This window comes from Indicator indicator, chromosome 6, assembly GCF_027791375.1.
Source record: "Indicator indicator isolate 239-I01 chromosome 6, UM_Iind_1.1, whole genome shotgun sequence".
Classification (NCBI taxonomy): Eukaryota; Metazoa; Chordata; class Aves; order Piciformes; family Indicatoridae; genus Indicator; species Indicator indicator.
In genome coordinates, this window is record NC_072015.1 from 38,323,719 (window position 1) to 38,342,900 (window position 19,182).

At 44.2% G+C, this 19,182-nt stretch overlaps 1 protein-coding gene across 1 annotated transcript in view; it reads right to left on the bottom strand.

Moving 5' to 3' along the window:
• Positions 1–18,693, bottom strand: part of LOC128967477 (sodium-dependent neutral amino acid transporter B(0)AT3-like) — a 43,845-nt gene extending 25,152 nt beyond the window's left edge. Inside the window, exons 1-2 of the mRNA XM_054381618.1 lie at positions 18,537–18,693; positions 18–158 (exon numbers count right to left, since the gene is read on the bottom strand). Of these exons, the coding sequence (XP_054237593.1) occupies positions 18–158; positions 18,537–18,693 (298 nt within the window). The remainder of the gene's footprint in view (positions 1–17; positions 159–18,536) is intronic.
• Between the last annotated feature and the right edge of the window lie 489 nt (positions 18,694–19,182).

The following is a 19,182-nucleotide window of genomic DNA, read 5'->3' on the forward strand; positions in this document are numbered from 1 at the left end:
GAGCCCAAGAGGCATACCGACTCCACCAAGGTAAGGCGAGATGGTGTTCCAGGCACCGACGCTGCCCTTCCTCAGGCATTGTCCTAGGGCCAGTTCAAGATGCAGCAGTGGGATTCCCTCGAAGAGAAGAGCGATGAAGTATGGGATCAGGAATGCCCCTGTTGTGAAAACACAGGTAAGTGTAACTGCACCACAGGATTGTCTTTGTCTCACTGAAATGACTGTTTAGTAATTTATCTTCTTTAGGACCCTAACAAAGTCCTTGTGGGATGTGTTGAAGGAGGAGAACTGCTAGGGATACCTGCCATGTAACAGCTGCTACTGGTAATTTTCTTGGTGAAGATGTAGAAGGAAGGACTGGGAGGCTTAGTGGTGCAGGATGCTTCCCCTTAGACACTGCCACAGCCTTTCTTTTAAGCAGCTTCTTTTCTCCCCCTGCTCATAAAGCACAGGGCTTCACCTCTCCTCTGTATCATCTGTTTCCCCTTTGGTGCATCACCTCATTTTCTTCCTTAAAGTTCTCAGGCCTATGCTCCTCCTCCTCCATCCTCCAGCAAGATCCTGTGCTGGAGACTCCCAGGAAATGAGGTTATTTTATTGCATGAAGCTCTGCTCAGAGCACAGAGCCTCTTGCTAATGGAAACTGAAAGTAATACTAAAGCTGTTCTGTGAGATATGGGAGCAATGAAACCTGATTTCCTCCCAGTTTGCATCCTCTGTGTCTTTCATGTTTTACTCATAGCCACTCCCTTGGGCTAGAGGCAGGATGTTGCTGTTTGAAAAGTCAGTCCTGCTGGCAGCCTGTCTGGTTCATGCCAAAGGCTGTGCAACACCTCACCTCCCTCACCTTCCCTTCAGAAGGGACATGGGTTTGGGTCTTCCTCCTTTGCACAAATAATGATTTTCATGAGTCCAGGAGAAGTTTCCTCAATATGTTTAGAGCACCTGCAGAAATGCCCAATTAAATTACAAATGATTGAAGTTTATTGCCACAGCCAAAAGCCACTGTGACCACTGTGAAGCCTCTTTGGGAAAACAAAGACAGAAGTTCTGCCTCAGCCCCTTCCCAGAATCCCTACCAACTGATGCCGACCCTGTGCCCCTAACTGCTCTGTCAATAAACCTGTGCCTGGTTACACCATTTCAGCTTGGCCATGTATGAGTCTGCCCAGCTCTGCTTTTCCAGCTCTGGAAACCACACAGAAATGATGTGTTGTATGTAAACAGTTTGTCAAGAAATACATAGCTCTTCTCAGTGAGGTGCTGCTCATAATTTGCCAAAGGTGGAAATAGATCATAGAATCATAGAATCATAAAATCATAGAATCAGTCAGGGTTGGAAGGGACCACAAGGATCATCTAGTTCCAACCCCCCTGCCATGGCCAGGGACACCTCACACTACATCAGGCTGGCCACAGCCTCATCCAGCCTGGCCTTAAACACCTCCAGAGATGGGGCCTCAACCACCTCCCTGGACAACCCATTCCAGGTGGGGTCTCACCAGAGCAGAGCAGAGGGGGAGAATCACCTCCCTTGACCTGCTGGCCACACTTCTCTTGATGCAGCCCAGGCTCTGGTTGGCTTTCTGGGCTGCAAGTGCTCACTGCTGGCTCATGTTGAGCTTCTTGTCCACCAGCACCCCCAAGTCCCTCTCCTCAGGGCTGCTCTCCAGCCAGTCCCTGCCCAGCCTGAATTTGTGCTTGGGATTGCCTCGACCCAAATGTCTCTCTTTATGATCTAAGTTCTTAAAAGGTTTTCAGCTGCTTCAAGAAAGGCATCTCACAGTTCATTGCCAGTATGTTAAATCCTCAATCTGGACTCTTGGTACCCCTGCTCAGTAGTCTTCTTGCTTAGGTTCACAAAATGGTTTCTGTTAGAAGAGACCTTAAGGGACCTTAAAGATATGTGCTGCCCAGGGAGGTGGTAGAATCACCATGCCTGGAGGTGTCCAAGAAGGGATTGGATGTGGCACTTGGTGCCATGGTTTAGTAGTCATGAGGTCTTGGGTGACAGGTTGGACTTTGATGATCCTTGAGGTCTTTTCCAACCTTATTGATTCTGTGATTCTGCTTGGAGAAAGCTCTAAACTGGCTGTTAGAAGTCAAGTCCCCCAAGAGAGCCATTTAGAGGGAATTAAGAGCCACAACAGTGTGTCAAGTTTTAGGGCTTTTACCACCTGATGAAATCTCACCTGGAGATACCTACTGAAGCTCCCAGGTAAATAATAAGGAATTTGCAGGTCCCTGCTGCAAGAAATCAGTAATGTCTCACCACTCACCATGCTCAGTCCTGTTTTCTCCTTCAAACCTGCTGCAACATGCCCCCTCTGCAGCACCCCTGAGGGCACCCACTGGGCCCTCCTAATAGCCTGATCCCTTGGGCTGTCTCCTGGGAAGAGGAAATCATTCACAGGAGTGACCTCAGGAGGAGGACCTCAGCGCAGAGCACTCCGCTTGTTGGCCCAGCTGCTTGGCCACACAGTGGCTCCGGGTGGCAGCTGCAGCCTATGTGATGCTGAGCCCTTGCTAGCAGAGTGGTCCAGAAGGAAATGACATATCTCCCATATCATATCTCTCTGGAAGTAACTGTGTAATAATTAGCGCAAACTGCCCTCTGTTATCTCTCTCCCCTTCTCTGTTTGTTAGCTGAGCTGTTGACAGTACAGCATGCTTAGATAGCTGTAATAAAATGTGTATTTTTATATACTTTATAATTAATATCTTGGGTGGTGGTATCTGCAAACACTGCTGTAACCTATTTACAAGGTATATTGACAGGTTCCATTCGGTTGTGGGGATTACACTCCACATATAAAGAGAGTTAAATGATTTAAGCACAGATCTAACCTTTCCAGTACAGCAATTCCCATTGGACATACAGATGCTGTGATCTGTGGGTTCCCCACAAATGGGATTCCCTGGCAGATTAGCTGGGGACTCACAACTTGCTCCTCTGTCTGGTATCTTCCCAGATGCTGTGGTTATAATTTGAGCAGTCCTTGGCTTGGAGCGAGCTAAGGGCCTCTTTCTTGTGTGCTTCCTTGCTGGGCTGTAGCCTCTTCTGGCATTCAGGTCTCTTGGAGCTTTTCCCCTTTCTGCCTTGGTCCAGGTGCAAGGCCTGGGTGAAGTTGTTACCTGTTAGTGCAAGCCCTTTGGCTGCCACTTGGGCAGCATTTGGCTCTTGTCTCTTTGTGGTAAGAACAAGGCCTGGGTGTAGTTAGTGTGCTAGAGCAGATTCCTCAGCTGCTACTCCAGCAGCATTTGGCTCTTGTCACTGTCTGGGTGAGCACAAGGCAAGCTACCTGACTTCTTGGCTGGTTTAAATACTGTCCCAAGACAATTAATGCCCTTTGGTAGCACAGAACCCTGATCACTGCACCCATAGGATGGGGCATAACCAAACATGGCCAGGGGCACACACAGTTCCCAGCTGTGTGACAAAGTTAATCACACCTGGTAGATGTTTATCTGGAGCCCAGGAAGTGTCCAGGTTTGCACATTCCGGGGTGCTTACCAGGTTAATCACAGGGGCTAGACATTTGCCTTGGCCATCTGGAGCCCAGGAAGGGTCCAGGTTAGCACATTCAGGAGTGCTTACAATGTTAATCACAGGTGCTAGACATTTGCCTTGGCCATCTGGAGCCCAGGAAGGGTCCAGGTTTGCACATTCAGGGGTGCTTAGCCATTGCCTGGGTTAGAGCATGTTTGGGGGTTTGACCCTTCAGGACAATAGCCTGCCAATAGAAGCCTGTTCACCTTGTGCTGGTGTGTGTGTATCTCCAGTCATATTTACAGCACAGCAAAACATAATGCCACCCTTGGAAAGAAAATATTAGTTTTCCATGAGAACAATGTAAAAAGCATGCTGTCTGCAAGTATGAAAGCACAGCAGGAGATTGGGCTAAGGAGAAATGGTTAATGGAGATAAAATCTTTCTCAAACCTCATTCAGTTAAGTGCCTTGTGGTGTAAAAATCTTTTCTGTTATTCATTCTTTTGTTATACAGCATTTTTAGGCAAAAAGGAAATGGTCAGGAGAAGCATACCATCTTTTCCACCATAAGCTTGCTCTTTTCCACCATAAAATCTCCACCTAGAAAGCAAAAGAATGCTGGAAAGGTATCAGACACTTAATAGCGAATATAAGCCCTCTAGCACTATGTAGTCCAGGGCTCTGTTTAATAGATAGGGGACAATGTGCCAGAAGGCAGAATGTAAGTGTGGAATAAATAAATAAATAAATAAACAAATGAATAAACCATGAGAAATCTAACTGTGGAAAAGGCAAGAAGAAAATCCAAACAGCAGAATGAAGAAGTCTGCTTGTACCTGGCACAGAGCATTGTATCACAACACAGAAAATTAAAACACAGGCACAGCAAAATGTAATGTGTCCTAGAGATACAGCAGGAACTCAGTAAGTTTGCTTTCCATGAAGCATGAGAAAAGGAAACAGTAGCATAAGCAAGAATAAGTGCCAATAAGTAAATTTTCTACACCTGGATATTCAAGGTATACTTATAACTAGATATTCTATCTCTAGAAGGAAAATAAATGAGACAGATAAGCAAGCTCAGAGGGGACACTCTAAACCCAAAAGTTTAGCCTCAAGAGGTTTTTTTTTTCCTCTCAAAAATGAATATGGAAAATGGTAGTGATCAAGCATTTGTAAGTACCTTAAAAGCCTGAAGAAATGGTCACAAAAATCAAAAGTATTATCAGGGCGTGATTTATTTACATCTCTGAGGCATGACCTAGGAAAATTTTACTTTGTACTGTTCCTTCTGTCAGAAAGACTCTCAAGATTCATCAAGCATCCATCCTGCTAGCAGATACATGCACTACTAAAAGATAGTCAAGGAAAATAAAAACCAAGCAAAAAAACCCCAACCAAAATTACAAAATCAACCAAGCAACCAACCAAAACCCCCAACCCTCCACAGCCCAAAATCTACCACATTTATTTTGGGAGGAAAACCTGCACAAGGATACTGCACAGCTGAGGAACAACCCCTGTGCACAGAAGAAAGCACAGAATCAAGCTGTTCAAATCAAGCTATCAGCAACTACAAATGCACGTATTAGTAAGCTGATTTTATTAACCAAGCCTCAAGTGACAAGGAGCACGAGTATGTAGCATGATAGTATCACTGCTAACTCAGAATAGCCCTTGGAGTGGAGACAGCTTTATAGTTGTAGCAGTATAAAAGAAAATACCTCTTTGCACTCTGGCAACACTGAGGGTCTTTACACTCTGGCTCCTCAGTTGACATGTGCAGGTAAATCAGGTCAGAAAAGCAACTGCTCAACCATATTCAGCTCTCTGTCTGCAGAGAAGGTAAACAACCTTGAAGGGAATGATCTTTATTATAAGCTCACAAACAGCCTGTTGAGAGCTGCTGATGTACTGGAGGCCATAATGAGAAGGAGGCTAATGAGGAAGCACAGTCTAAAGCTGAATCATGGCAACTAACAAAGCAGAGCAAAACAGCCAAAATGGTTTTGTTACATGGTGGAAAGAGAGAGCAGTAGACCTCACTAATAGAACTGTAAAGCAATTTGAAGTATCAGCCAGGTGGCCTCCTAATGAAGATGTACCAAGACCAGCAGAAACAGAGGAGCCTCAGTGAGAGGCAGAAAAGAAAATCAAACAGCTTTGCTTGAAGTCAGGGTACCAATACAGACTTCCTAAATAGTGGATAAAAATCTAGGGGAACTGATGCTAATGCTCAGTATTGTGTCTTCACCATTGCCTGAAGATTAGCTATCAGAAGTAAGGTAGGTAACTTGAAGTGGTGATCTAAAGATACATCAGCATCTGAAAGTCTAGACCATGAATAATAGATTTCCTTCAGATTAGAGATTTAGGAATGGGGGGGGGGGGGGGGGGGAAATTATTATAATGATGACTGAAATTACTCTGAAATTGGCAAAATAATAATTCCAAAGGAAACATAGAGTGTGAAAAATTCAGAAAGCAGAGCTCAGTGGAACACAATGCAGCAAGCATTCAATGATCCACTTCACCAGTTCTATTGGTAGGTTTTTCTGAAAGGCTGAGAACTTAATGTGGTCATGTGTTTACCTGCCAGAAATTGCAATAAGTGCTAACTACTCATTCAGATACAAAGTTATTAGCTATAGAAAGGGGATTGACAGATCTGACCCCTTTCTCCACAGGAGTTGTAAAAGACCTCAAGGATCATTAAAGTCCAACCTGTCACCCAAATCACATCAAGACATCAGGTAGGACAAAAAGCAGCAACTTAATCATATTCATCTCTCTCTGGAAAACAATACTTCATCATCATTGCTGTGTCTTCTGCACATTCTGCAGTATTCTAGATAAAAATAAGGATTTATTTTTAATATAGAGTGCAGTTTTAAGGTAGCTCAGCATGCAGTATACTGTAAGCTATACACAGCATACAGTTTATAGTAGTTCATTAAGCTACTTGTGTCGGTGTGAGCTGAAATTACCCCCCCACCAACAATAACCAGGCTAGCTCAGTCTGGAAGCAAATGAAAAGCTGTATTTACAAGCAGAGTCTAAAATCTACAATGAAATGCAATGAATATGTACAAATATACAAAAATTCACAACATTCACAAATATATACAATCAACAGAAAAAGCACAACCGATCTCCCTTTGCTTCCCCCCAAGGGGATCCTCCCAAAGGGGCCTCCCTCTCCCAGGAGCTTCCCCCCCAGACCCCCCTGGACAGAGAAGCAGAGTTAGTTAAGCAGAAAGTTGTTAACTTAGCTGCCAAGGTCAGTGTGTTATCTTCAGCCAGAAGAGAAGAAACAGCAGCCAGACAGCCCAGCAACTGCCCCCACTGCCGAACGCAGAATGTGCCGAATGCCTACTTTGTTTTGGGTAATAGTTCTTAAACATTTCTATCTATCCAATGGAAGTGTTTAGAACAATTGTTATTTTGCTTTCTTACACCCAATAGTGACTTATTTACATTCTTTCACTTTCTCTGTTCTGAACTTTGCAAGGAAAAATTAAAAAGACAGTTTCAAACCATCACAGTCCACCCCTTCTAAACAATTCCATTGGCTGCTACTATCATTTATCTAATCTAAAATAATATCTACAACACTAGGTGAATAAAGACCATAGTCCATTCCAGCTATTTCAGATGTAGATGATTCAAAAGAGTCAAATCACAGGAAAAACAGCAAACAGCTTGTTTCCTCGCAGATGGAGCGAAGAAAGGAACAGGGACTCTCAGGTGACTCAGGGCTCTCAGGGTTCATGCACTGTAGATCTCATGGACTCTCCTCTTGGGAGCGATGCTGTATCTGTGCAACACTCTGAATTTAACCTCTCTCAGCCAAAGTTAGATTTCTTTGTGGAATACACTGAATTTCACCATTTTCTTGCATCACCCAATAGGTGTGACCAGGACCTTCAGCAGAAACCACCCCTCGGACAGGTTTGGCCTCTCCTGAAGGAGAAAATACCCAAACAGTTTTGCCTAACAGATTCTTTTCTCTGATAACAGGAACTCTATCACCTTCTTCCTTTCGCAACAAATCTGATTGGGCAGGTCCAGCTCGATTCACTGAACCTCTACTATTCACCAACCAGGTTGCTTGTGCTAAATGTTTCTCCCAGTTTTTCAAAGATCCACCCCCCATGGCTTTGAGAGTGGTTTTCAGCAAACCGTTGTAGCGTTCGATCTTTCCTGCAGCTGGTGCATAGTAGGGAATGTGGAATATCCACTCGATGCCGTGCTCTTTGGCCCAGTTTTTTACAAGATTGTTCTTGAAATGAGTTCCGTTGTCTGACTCAATCCTCTCTGGAGTTCCGTGTCTCCACAGGATTTGTCTCTCCAGGCCAAGAATAGTGTTACGTGCAGTTGCATGAGGAACTGGATAAGTTTCCAGCCATCCAGTGCCTCTACCATAGTCAGCACATACTGCTTACCAGATCGAGAACGAGGTAGAGTGATGTAGTCAATCTGCCAGGCTTCACCATACTTGTACTTGGACCATCGGTCACCGTACCACAAGGGCTTGATCCGCTTTGCCTGCTTAATAGCAGCACAAATGTCACAGTCATGGATGACTTGTGTGATAGCATCCATGGAAATGTCAATGGATCTGTCACGAGCCCATCGGTAGGTTGCATCTCTGCCTTGATGTCCTGACGACTCATGGGCCCACCGAGCTAAGAACAGCTCACCTCGGTGTTTCCAGTCAAGATCAGGATCAGGATCAGGATCAGAGTTTGTGTCCACCTGGGAAACTCTTGCAGCTAGATCTGCCTGATGGTTGTGTTGTTGTTCCTCTGTAGCTTTGCTCTTAGGAATGTGAGCATCGATGTGTCTCACTTTCACTGGGATTCTCTCAATACGAGCAGCAATGTCTTGCCACAGATCTGCAGCCCAGATTGGCTTTCCTTTCCTCTGCCAGCCATTCTTCTTCCAGTCTTTCAGCCAACCCCACAAGGCATTGGCTACCATCCACGAGTCGGTGTAGAGATAAAGCTTTGGCCATCTCTCACGTTCAGCTATGTTAAGAGCTAGCTGGACAGCTTTTACCTCTGCAAATTGACTGGATTCTCCTTCTCCATCTCTCGCTTCTGCAACTCTGCGCGTTGGGCTCCACACTGCAGATTTCCATCTCCGCTTGTTTCCAACAAGACGACAGGAACCGTCTGTGAACAAAGCATATCTCTTTTCATCATCAGACAGATCACTGTAAGGAGGAGCTTCCTCAGCACGAGTTACTCTCTCCTCTGGAGGTCTTGCACAGCTTGTGCCTTCTGGCCAGTTTGTGATCACCTCCACCAAACCAGGCCTTTCGAGATTTCCCATTCGAGCTCTCTGTGTTATCAGAGCCATCCACTTAGACCAGGTAGCATCTGTTGCATGATGTGGTGAAGAACCTTTGCCTTTGAACATCCAATTCAGAACTGGCAATCTAGGAGCTAGAAGAAGTTGTGACTCAGTTCCAATCACTTCAGAAGCAGCTTTCACTCCTTCATAAGCAGCTAAAATCTCTTTCTCTGTTGGAGTGTAGTTTGCCTCTGAGCCTCTGTAGCCACGACCCCAGAAACCAAGAGGACGTCCTCGTGTCTCCCCTGGAGCTCTTTGCCATAAGCACCAGGTTGGACCATTGTCACTCGCTGCCGTGTACAGAATGTTCTTAATGTCTGGACCAGTTCGGACAGGTCCCAGACCCATCGCTTGGACTACCTCTCGCTTGATCTGGTCAAAGGCTGCTTGTTGCTCAGGACCCCATTGGAAACTGTTTCTCTTTCGAGTCACATCATAGAGAGGTTTCACAATCTGACTGTATCCAGGAATGTGCAGTCTCCAAAATCCCACTATGCCTAAGAAACGCAGAGTTTCTTTCTTGTTGATGGGATTTGCCATGGTGGAGACTCTGTTTATCACATCCATTGGGATGTGACGGCGACCATCTTGCCACCGCACTCCCAGAAACTGGATTTCTCTGGCAGGTCCTTTCACCTTGTCTCGCTTGATAGCGAAACCAGCTTGCAAGAGAATGTCAAGGATTTTGTTACCTTTCTCGAAGACTTCTTCAGCAGTCTCACCCCAGACGATGATGTCATCGATGAACTGAATGTGTTCTGGAGCTCCACCTTTCTCCAAAGCATCATGGATCACTGCATGGCAGATGGTTGAACTGTGAATCCACCCCTGGGGCAAACGATTGAATGTGTACTGAATGCCTCTCCAGGTGAAAGCAAACTGAGGCCTGCATTCCTCTGCTATGGGAATAGAGAAGAAAGCATTAGCAATGTCTATGGTAGCATACCATTTGGCCTGCTTGGATTCCAGCTCATATTGGAGTTCCATCATGTCTGGTACAGCTGCACTCATGGGTGGAGTTACTTCATTCAAGGCACGGAAATCAACTGTCAGACGCCACTCTCCATTCTGCTTTCTCACAGGCCAGATTGGACTGTTGAAAGGTGAATGAGTTTTGCTGATGACCTTCTGACTCTCCAACTGACGAATCAAGTTTTGAATGGGCACCAAAGAGTCACGGTTGGTTCTGTATTGTCTGTGATGCACAGTTTGAGAAGCAACCGGCAGCTTTACATCCTCTATCTCATGTTGTCCCACAACTGCAGATTCATCTGAAAGCTCAGGTCTAATGGACAACTTCAATTTTCCTCCATCAATTTCTACAGTTGCTATTCCAAAAGCCCATTTGTAACCCTTAGGGTCTTTAAAACGCCCTTCTCTCAGAAAGTCAATTCCCAAAATACAAGGTGCATTAGGTCCTGTTACAATAGTATGTTTCTTCCACTGCTTCCCAGTTAAACTTATATCAACCTCTATCTTAAACAACTCTTGAGATCCACCAGTGACTCCCTGAATAGTTATAGATTCTCCCCCTTGATAATTTGATGGTATTATGGTGCACTGAGCTCCTGTGTCAACCAAGGCCCTGTACTTCTGAAATTTTGAAGTGCCAGGCCACTGGATGTACACATCCCAATAGATTCTGTTATCTCCATTATCCCTTACCTCCCCCTGGCGGAAGGCAGGGCACCCCTAATGGTGGGGATTACCTCCACATGTACAGCTGGCACAACGTCCAGCACCAGAATTAGGATCACTGTTGGAGCTATCAGAGTTGTTCTGGGAAACTGAGGAAGCGACAGCTACCCTCCTGGTATTGCTACCTCGGGATCTGCCCTTCTGCAGCTCCCGTAACCTCTTGAAAAGATCAGAAGTTGGTTGACCATCCCATCTGTTCATGTTCTCACCAAACTGATCACGCAGAGTTATCCAGATACTGCCACGTGATTGCCTCTGCTGTCTGTTTTGGTTTGACCTATTCTGGAATGGCCTCCTTGGAGCACGTCTGTTCCTAACAGCTGAAACTTGTATCCATCTGGAGGAAGAGGAATTAGAATCATCCCCCTTCATCAAGTTGGATATGGAGGTTTTAAGTTCCTCCTTCAGCTCTTTCATGCAATTCTCCATCTTTCCAGACAGAGTTTCAATGGCTGAAACCAAAGAAGTACGTGCAAGACTATCCTCCAACTGCCTCATTTGGTCAGTGAAATGGCCAACAGTAGGAGGTGCTCCACCATAATTTCTTGCCACAATCCTGCTTGCCAGAATAGTAGCATAATTAGGAGGAGCAAGCTTAATGAGCTTTTTGGCAAGGCCTGTTCCAACAGGAATTTCATCAGGATTCAGAGTCTTATGATCTCCATACATTACTTCTCTCACAGCAAACTCTCTCAGACGCTTGATTCCCTCAGCTATTGTGGTCCAAGGCTTAGGGTTCCATGGTAAATCATCTCTGCTGGGGTACCTCAGCGAGACTGCCAGTAGGAGGCGTGCCCACAGAGAAACTTTACCAATGCACTTGCCTAGGTGCCTGTCTATGCCTGTATCCTTTGAGAGCATCCCCAACTGAGAGGCCGACTTGTCGCCTACCACCAATGCTGGGGCTCCCATATCAAAACACCTGGCTAGCCAAGACAGGACTGGCTCATTATCTCCTCTGATGTAATCCTTCCTCACATGTCTAATTTCCTGTCTGGGTGCATTAGCTGACTGTATGTCATCTCCTCATCATCATCATCATCATCATCCTGAGGTCGCTGTCCCCATAATCCTATTTTAATCCTCCGTTGAATTTCTTTGAGTTCAGAGGCCACTACCAGCAGTTGCTAATCTACCAGGGTCTACATCCTGACCTACATCTCCATCATCCATGTGGGGTCTCAAGAGGTCTACCAGAGTTTTAAGGCTAAACCCTCTCTTCCTCATCAGAAGGATCTTTCTTAACAGAGGGACCCTGAGTAGAAGGACCCTCATCTCCATCTGCACCATCTCCTGCAGCATCTGCATCTCCTTTACGCTTTCTGGTTACAGTGGCCACCAAATTTACTGGCTTGGTTTTCACATTCACAGCAGAGTTGGAAGAGCAAGTAGCCTTATGTCTTTCTTGACACAGTGCTATCAGTAGCCATATGATTATTCCAAGAAGCAACAAATAATTAAGGCAAGCACAAGATATCTAGGGTACCACTGGTTACAAAGACCCTCTGTAGTTGTAAGAGGAGTAACAAACTCATATGTGTCTGCTAGCACATCCATAGTTGAGTTACCATAGCTTCTTAGCCCAATAAGACCACAACAGAATTCACCAACATTCAGTAACTTGTTCTTAACCCAAAGAAACGACTTATATGCCACATATCTCACAATCTTGTCTATCATGCAGGAAACGGCCCATCTGTAAACAATCACACCGATAATAGATGAAATAAAATTACTCAAAATCCAAAACAGCTTCATTTTGCTTCCTAATCTGAGCAGAAATAAATCACAAGCAATCGAGCCCCACGTTGGGCGCCAAAAATAAAAAGTGTGTCGGTGTGAGCTGAAATTCCCCCCCCACCAACAATAACCAGGCTAGCTCAGTCTGGAAGCAAATGAAAAGCTGTATTTACAAGCAGAGTCTAAAATCTACAATGAAATGCAATGAATATGTACAAATATACAAAATTCACAACATTCACAAATATATACAATCAACAGAAAAAGCACAACCGATCTCCCTTTGCTTCCCCCCAAGGGGATCCTCCCAAAGGGGCCTCCCTCTCCCAGGAGCTTCCCCCCCAGACCCCCCTGGACAGAGAAGCACAGTTAGTTAAGCAGAAAGTTGTTAACTTAGCTGCCAAGGTCAGTGTGTTATCTTCAGCCAGAAGAGAAGAAGAAACAGCAGCCAGACAGCCCAGCAACTGCCCCCACTGCCGAACGCAGAATGTGCAGAATGCCTACTTTGTTTTGGGTAATAGTTCTTAAACATTTCTATCTATCCAATGGAAGTGTTTAGAACAATCGTTATTTTGCTTTCTTACACCCAATAGTGACTTATTTACATTCTTTCACTTTCTCTGTTCTGAACTTTGCAAGGAAAAATTAAAAAGACAGTTTCAAACCATCACACTACTATAAATGTCATATTTATGATGGCACTGATTTTGTCTTACAGGTCATGTTGCAAAAGTTGCAGACTCTGAAGCTTTGCAGGGTTGAGTTTCATATGTAAATGACCATCTCTTCTAGTGTGATGATGAAGGAGCTAAAGCTATGTCCAGAAAACCAAGGGGACAATAGCCATTTTGATGATAGGTGGGTAACACCCACAGATCAACTCACAAAACAACCCTGGTGAACTTCTCTATGAAATACTTGTGCCTAAAGGATGGAAGAGAGCAGCACTCCCTTGCAAGCATAAACTTGAACTGTAAAGGGCTACCAAGTACAAGAAGTTATGAAAGGACTGATCCCAAATGCTGCAGCTTTTCACTGAGGACTTGAGCAGGACATGGTAACAATGCACAAAATGAAGTCTGTTCCTTGTAACACCATTAACTTTTCTATCAAAGTCAATTTCCCCCCCACACCTCTTTCTTACAGTATGTTCTAGGTATACCTTTTGTTCCTCTCAGATTTTATTTTCCTTCTGAGGACAAAGTGAGCCAAGCAAGCAAGCAAGATGTAGTTCAAATTCTAGCTAAAGGTAAAGTAGGCCATGGGTTATGAAAGTCTGTAAATCATTGCCTCAGAAGCAAACAGTTCTCCCCTTTTTAGCAAGACTTTAGTGTTTATGTATATTTGTTTCCCTAGAAAGAACCTTTATTTTATATCAAATATATTTTTCAGTCACCTTGTAGGCTTGGGTATTATGCATATTTTTAATACCCATGGGTATTAAATAGGTGCTACCCATGGGTATTGGATACATAGCAAGACTTTTTAGCAAGACTTTAGTGTTTATGTATATTTGTTTCCCTAGAAAGAAATTTTATTTTATATCAAATATATTTTTCAGTCACTTTGTAGGCTTGGGTATTATGCATATTTTTAATACCCATGAGTATTACAATAGTTGCGACCCATGGGTATTGGATACATACTAGCTGTAATCAAAAGTCAAGCACTGCAGTAAGGGTCAGCTAGGACTGGGTTGGGGTTTTTTTAAGGATACTTGATGCTTGTATATGTGCATATAGAGCTATATGACTTGCTTGAATCTCAGCTGTTAGGGACAAACTATACACTGGGCCATTTAGAGACTTCTTTTCAATCTCAGTTGCCTGGGAACCTTTGCGTTTGTCACCACTCACTTACTGTGGCAAACAACCTTCACATCCATTAGTCATGAAAAGTAAATAACTAACTTTACTCAGGCAATAAACCCAAATAATCAGTAACAACAGTGGGTGATAAATGTCAGCAAAACTGATATTATATTCAAGTTACTGAGTAACACTGACGTGCAATGAGTAAGGTCCAGAGGTCTGATGAGAACAGCTGACATGAGAAGAACTTATTTTTTATCTCTTGTTTTTAAAAAAGAGCTAGAAATGAGGAAAAGTGCATTGCCTAACTCTTAAACACTTGGGTAGCACCTGAACCACCTGAGAAACTGTGATCTCTACCTCAGAAGCCATTCAGCCTTAGAGCACATGCCATATCCACACCAGGTTTTGCTGCACTTGTGGCTGTGGGAACCACTGCAAGCTTTCAGAGCTCCTCATTAACCATGCTGCTGCTGCTCTCTCTCATGTTGACATCTTCAGATACACACAGCAGGATTTATACTCCAGCACTCCTCAAAATCTATTGGGCTTTTGCATCTGAGTACTCGGCAAACCCCAACCACATCACTGCCTTAAATCAGCAGAGGTAAAACTCAGCTACATTATACACTGGTGTACACCCAACAGCTCTGTCTTCTTGGTGGTCTTCATGACTCACTCAAACTCTTTCAACACCAGCTTTCTGGAATAAATTATTTGCAAACCCCACAGCACTTTGCTGCAAAGTCTGTCCTGATGTTGAGATCTCTGAGCCCTTTGTTAAAATCCAGTGACCAAACATTGGCTGTACATCCATATATCACAGGATCACAGGATGTCAGGGGTTGGAAGGGACCTCTGAAGATCATTGAGTCCAATCCCCCTGCCAGAGCAGGACCAGAGAATTCAGCACAGGTTGCACAGGAACACATCCAGATGGGTCTTGAAAACCTCCAGAGAAGGAGACTCCACAACCTCCATAGGCAGCCTGTTCCAGTGCTCTGTGACCCTCACAATGAAGAAGTTCCTCCTCAGGCTGAGGTGGAACCTCCTGACCTTTATTCACTGCTGTCTTGTAGTGATGCAAAGCACCTATGTGCAGCTAGAGCCTGATAGCCATTTGAAACTGATTATTTTTGTTGGCAAAACTACTATTCTTGGAGCAAAGGAAAAACTCAACCTTTGTCCCTGCATAATTTTCCTATGTTTATTATATTTAAACCTGCTCTGAATCCTGTCATTTGTTCCTAGCAGCTACTATGGGATGCATCAGTGCTCAGAAGCTGGACACAGAAGCAAACAGAACTTCTGAGCCTGGTGCAGTCATGAGACAGGTCACTGAGGATCTACTTGCACTCAAACTCCCTCTTCTCCTGGAGTGGAAGAGGTCTGTAGGGCAAGGATGCTGGGGACCCTGGAGTGCAGGATAAAGGGGAGAAATCAAACATCAGTAGGAGGCAAGTGTTGCTAGTCTCCTGAAGTGAGGCAGGGATCTGAACCTGTTGAAAAACTGCTGGCTCTAGTTAGCCCCTTGCCTCCAGCACAGAGAAGCAGCCTTTTGTGCTTCATGGGAAGATGTGGGAACCTTTTTATGGTCAGTAGAACAATATTTTGTTTTAATTTATAACAGACATTTGCACAAAACCCTGAAGCACAAAGTTCAGGCAGCCTCAGACAGTTGGTGGCCCCAGAAAAAGGTCTGTGTAGTGAGATGTGCTGAGGAGTTGCATCTTACTATGGTCACATCTGTGAGTTTCAAACCTGCCACTAAGCACTTTGCATTAATTATTTATTGCATTACAGAAATACCACATTACCTTAGTTGTATTATGTCGTATGTCAATCCTGAATGCTTTTGTTCCTTTGCTCCAAGACAGAAAGGCCACCTGAGGTGCTGGAGGGTGTCTGACCTACAGCTCCTACTTGAGAAAAACATCCTTCCTTCAGGTCCATGCCATATGGGGTGACATCTCTAAAAGTGTTTATCATGTCTCATTAATCCATTACTAACTGAAGTGACCATTCCAACCATTCTCATGGGCAAACACAGAGAAACAGCTTGCACCCATTGCTTACTGCGATGGTTTGAAACAGTCTCTTTAATTTTTCTTCTCAAAGTTCAAGCAGAGAAAGTGAAAGAGTGTAAATAAGTCACTATTGGGTGTAAGAAAGCAAAATAATGATTGTTCTAAACACTTCCATTGGAGAGAGAGAAATGTTTAAGAACTACTACTCAAAACAAAGTGGGGCAGTCCACAGTCAGGGCAACTTGCTGGGCTGTCTGGCTGCTTTTTCTTCTTCTCCTCTGGCTGAAGATAAGTGTGTTAACTTTTTTTTTTTTTTTTGGAGATTTTGGAGACTGCCTTGGTTGACACAGGAGCTCAGTGCACCATAATACCATCAAATCATCAAGGCAGAGATGGGCTCGTGACACTTTCTAACCACCCAGTTACGGCGCCCTGGGAACGTTTCCCTGGGTTTCACATCTTGTAAATGTGTAATGGAAAATGTTTGTTTATATACTTATGATAAACACACCCTTTCATTTTCAATTTCATGAGCTGAACAGCATGGATTCTCAAGTCATTCCTTGTCCCAGAAGTTTTGCACACCTTGAGCTTTCCAGGCCAACAATTGCTGGGGCTTTTCTGCATTTTGTGTAATTTTTCAAGTTGAACTTGAAAGGTGGATTTTCAGAAGAAGTCAGAAGTCTTTGTGTAAATAGCAGTATCTCCACCTGCTTCCTACTGCTCTGCTTATATATGCCAAGATTCTTGGTGTTGATATGACCTGCTATACCTCATTTATTTATCTATCCAGCAGAGTCCCTAAGAGGCTACTTCTTTCTGAAATACCTCCTTCGATTAAAGGCAGCATCCACTCTTGCTTCCTTGGTTGATTCAAATATATGTAGCTCATCAAGTAATGCTGATTATCTTGGTAGAACAAGCTTGCTTTTAACAATGTTTTCTATCTGATATTTTCTCCAGGTGTGAACTTCTGTTTCTCCACATAATTGTTTTGGCCAGTATTATTCATTACCTTTCAATCTGCTGTCTCACTGTGCTTTTGACAGCCTGCCATGGCACAACTCAAAAGCTACTGTGAAAGGTGAGTTATCACAGAATGTTGGAACAACAATGTGCCCTTGTGGCCAAGAGAGCCAATGGGATCCTGGGATGCATCAAGAAAGGTGTGTCCAGCAGTGCTATGGAAGTTCTTCTACCTCTCTACTCTGCCCTGCTGAGACCACACCTGCAATCCTGTGTCCAGTTTTGGACTCCCCAGTTCAAGAAAGACAGAGACCTGCTGGAGAGAATCCAAGGGAGAGCCACGAGGATGCTTAGGGACTTGAGTATCTGCCCTGTGAAGAGAGACTGAGAGCCCTGGGGCTGTTTAGTCTGGAGAAAAGAAGACTGAGAGGGGATCTGATCAATGTCTGTCAATATCTGAGGGGTGGGTGTCAAGCGGAGGGGGCCAGGCTCTTTTGAGTGGTTCACAGTGATAAGACAAGGAACAATGGGTTCAAACTTGAACATAGAAGATTTCAGCTCAACATGAGCAGAAACTTCTTTCCAGTGAGGGTGACAGAGCACTGGAACAGGCTGCCCAGGGGGGTTGTGGAGTCTCCTTCTCTGGAGACTTTCCAACCCCACCTGGATGCATTCCTGTGCAGACTCCCCTAAGTGATGCTGCTCTGGCAGGGAGGTTGGACCTGATGATCTCTTGAGGTCCCTTCCAACCTCTGATATACTGTGAGACTGTGATACTCTTAGGGGTTGGAAGTACTCTTTTCTGATCTATTTATATTTACTAAATTAGCTGCTGCTAAAGGAATCCTTTGTGGGAATGGTGCCCAGGGACAGGCTTGGGCAGCTGTCTGCACCACCTGGCAGTCCTGTTGGTGTTCTATCATCTAAGCCTTTTAAATAGTCTCACAGACATCAAAAAGTGCAATTTAGTTTTGTGCAGGGGCAATTCCAGACAATAAGGTAGCACCTAAGAGCATCAGAGAAGGGAGGGCAATGCCTTGCTCACCTTCCTAAAAGAAAGTGCAGCGACCATTTTTCTATGGGTTGGTTCATTCAGGCCTCCCGAAGACTTCTCACTTTTCCTTAGCATAACGAGCTGCAGGTTCCATTTCCTGCTCCCATCAGGACTGCAGGAGCAATGTAAGGCCTTTAACATTGGCTTTGCTGAGAGCTGGCATCAGTCTGGTCTTGCTTCCTCAATTTGAAAGCGAAATATACTTCTACAGAAAAAGCTAATCTAACCGGTGCAAAATATTTATGAGAGTTAGATAGTTAAAAACCAAAACAAACCAAATAAACAGCACCCAATGCAAGCACAAAACATCCATGACCATTCTGAGTTATGGTATAGTTATAGCAGAATTGTATGGTTTAAAGTTCTGGCAAGGTCATATTGCAGTCTTACCTCCTCCGTGTATCTGACACAAGTACGGAAACCGCCACACGTTCCCCAGACCGACGGCGAATCCGATACAGCTTAAAATGTACTGGAACTTATTGTCCCACTTGGGTCTGCCATCCTCCTTGAGGAGCTCAGCTGGCACTGATGAATCTTTTGACATCGCACTGAAGTGCCCTGGGCTCCTTAGCCCCTTTCCTTAGAAGTGAAAAGATGCTCCCAAACCTGTCTCTTCTGCAGGTTTTATGTGGGATGAGTGGAGAATCCTGGAAAGGGAGGGTGGAGCTTTCTTTTTCTGTGATGCAATGGAATGTGTCATTGCCAAAGCTGCAGTTTAAAGGCAAAACCAGGAATTGATATTATATTGAGAGTAACCACTCTTGACTTCTTTTTTCAGCTCCATCTATAGTCAGAGCACTTGGGAACATGTTGTTAATGGGCAACTCGAGATCAAACAGGTTTTTATTTTCTGTTCTCCTGTTCTGACATACCTTCAGAGAACTGTGACTCTGAATATAGTTAAAAAGAAACCTTTACCAATAGATCTACTAAAATTGTAAAATGCTTTGAAAAATCTGTGAATGAAGTGTTTGCATTTTCTTTCTTAGCTTGTTCATAGAGTAAAGGAATGGGGATGTCTTTTGCACATGCA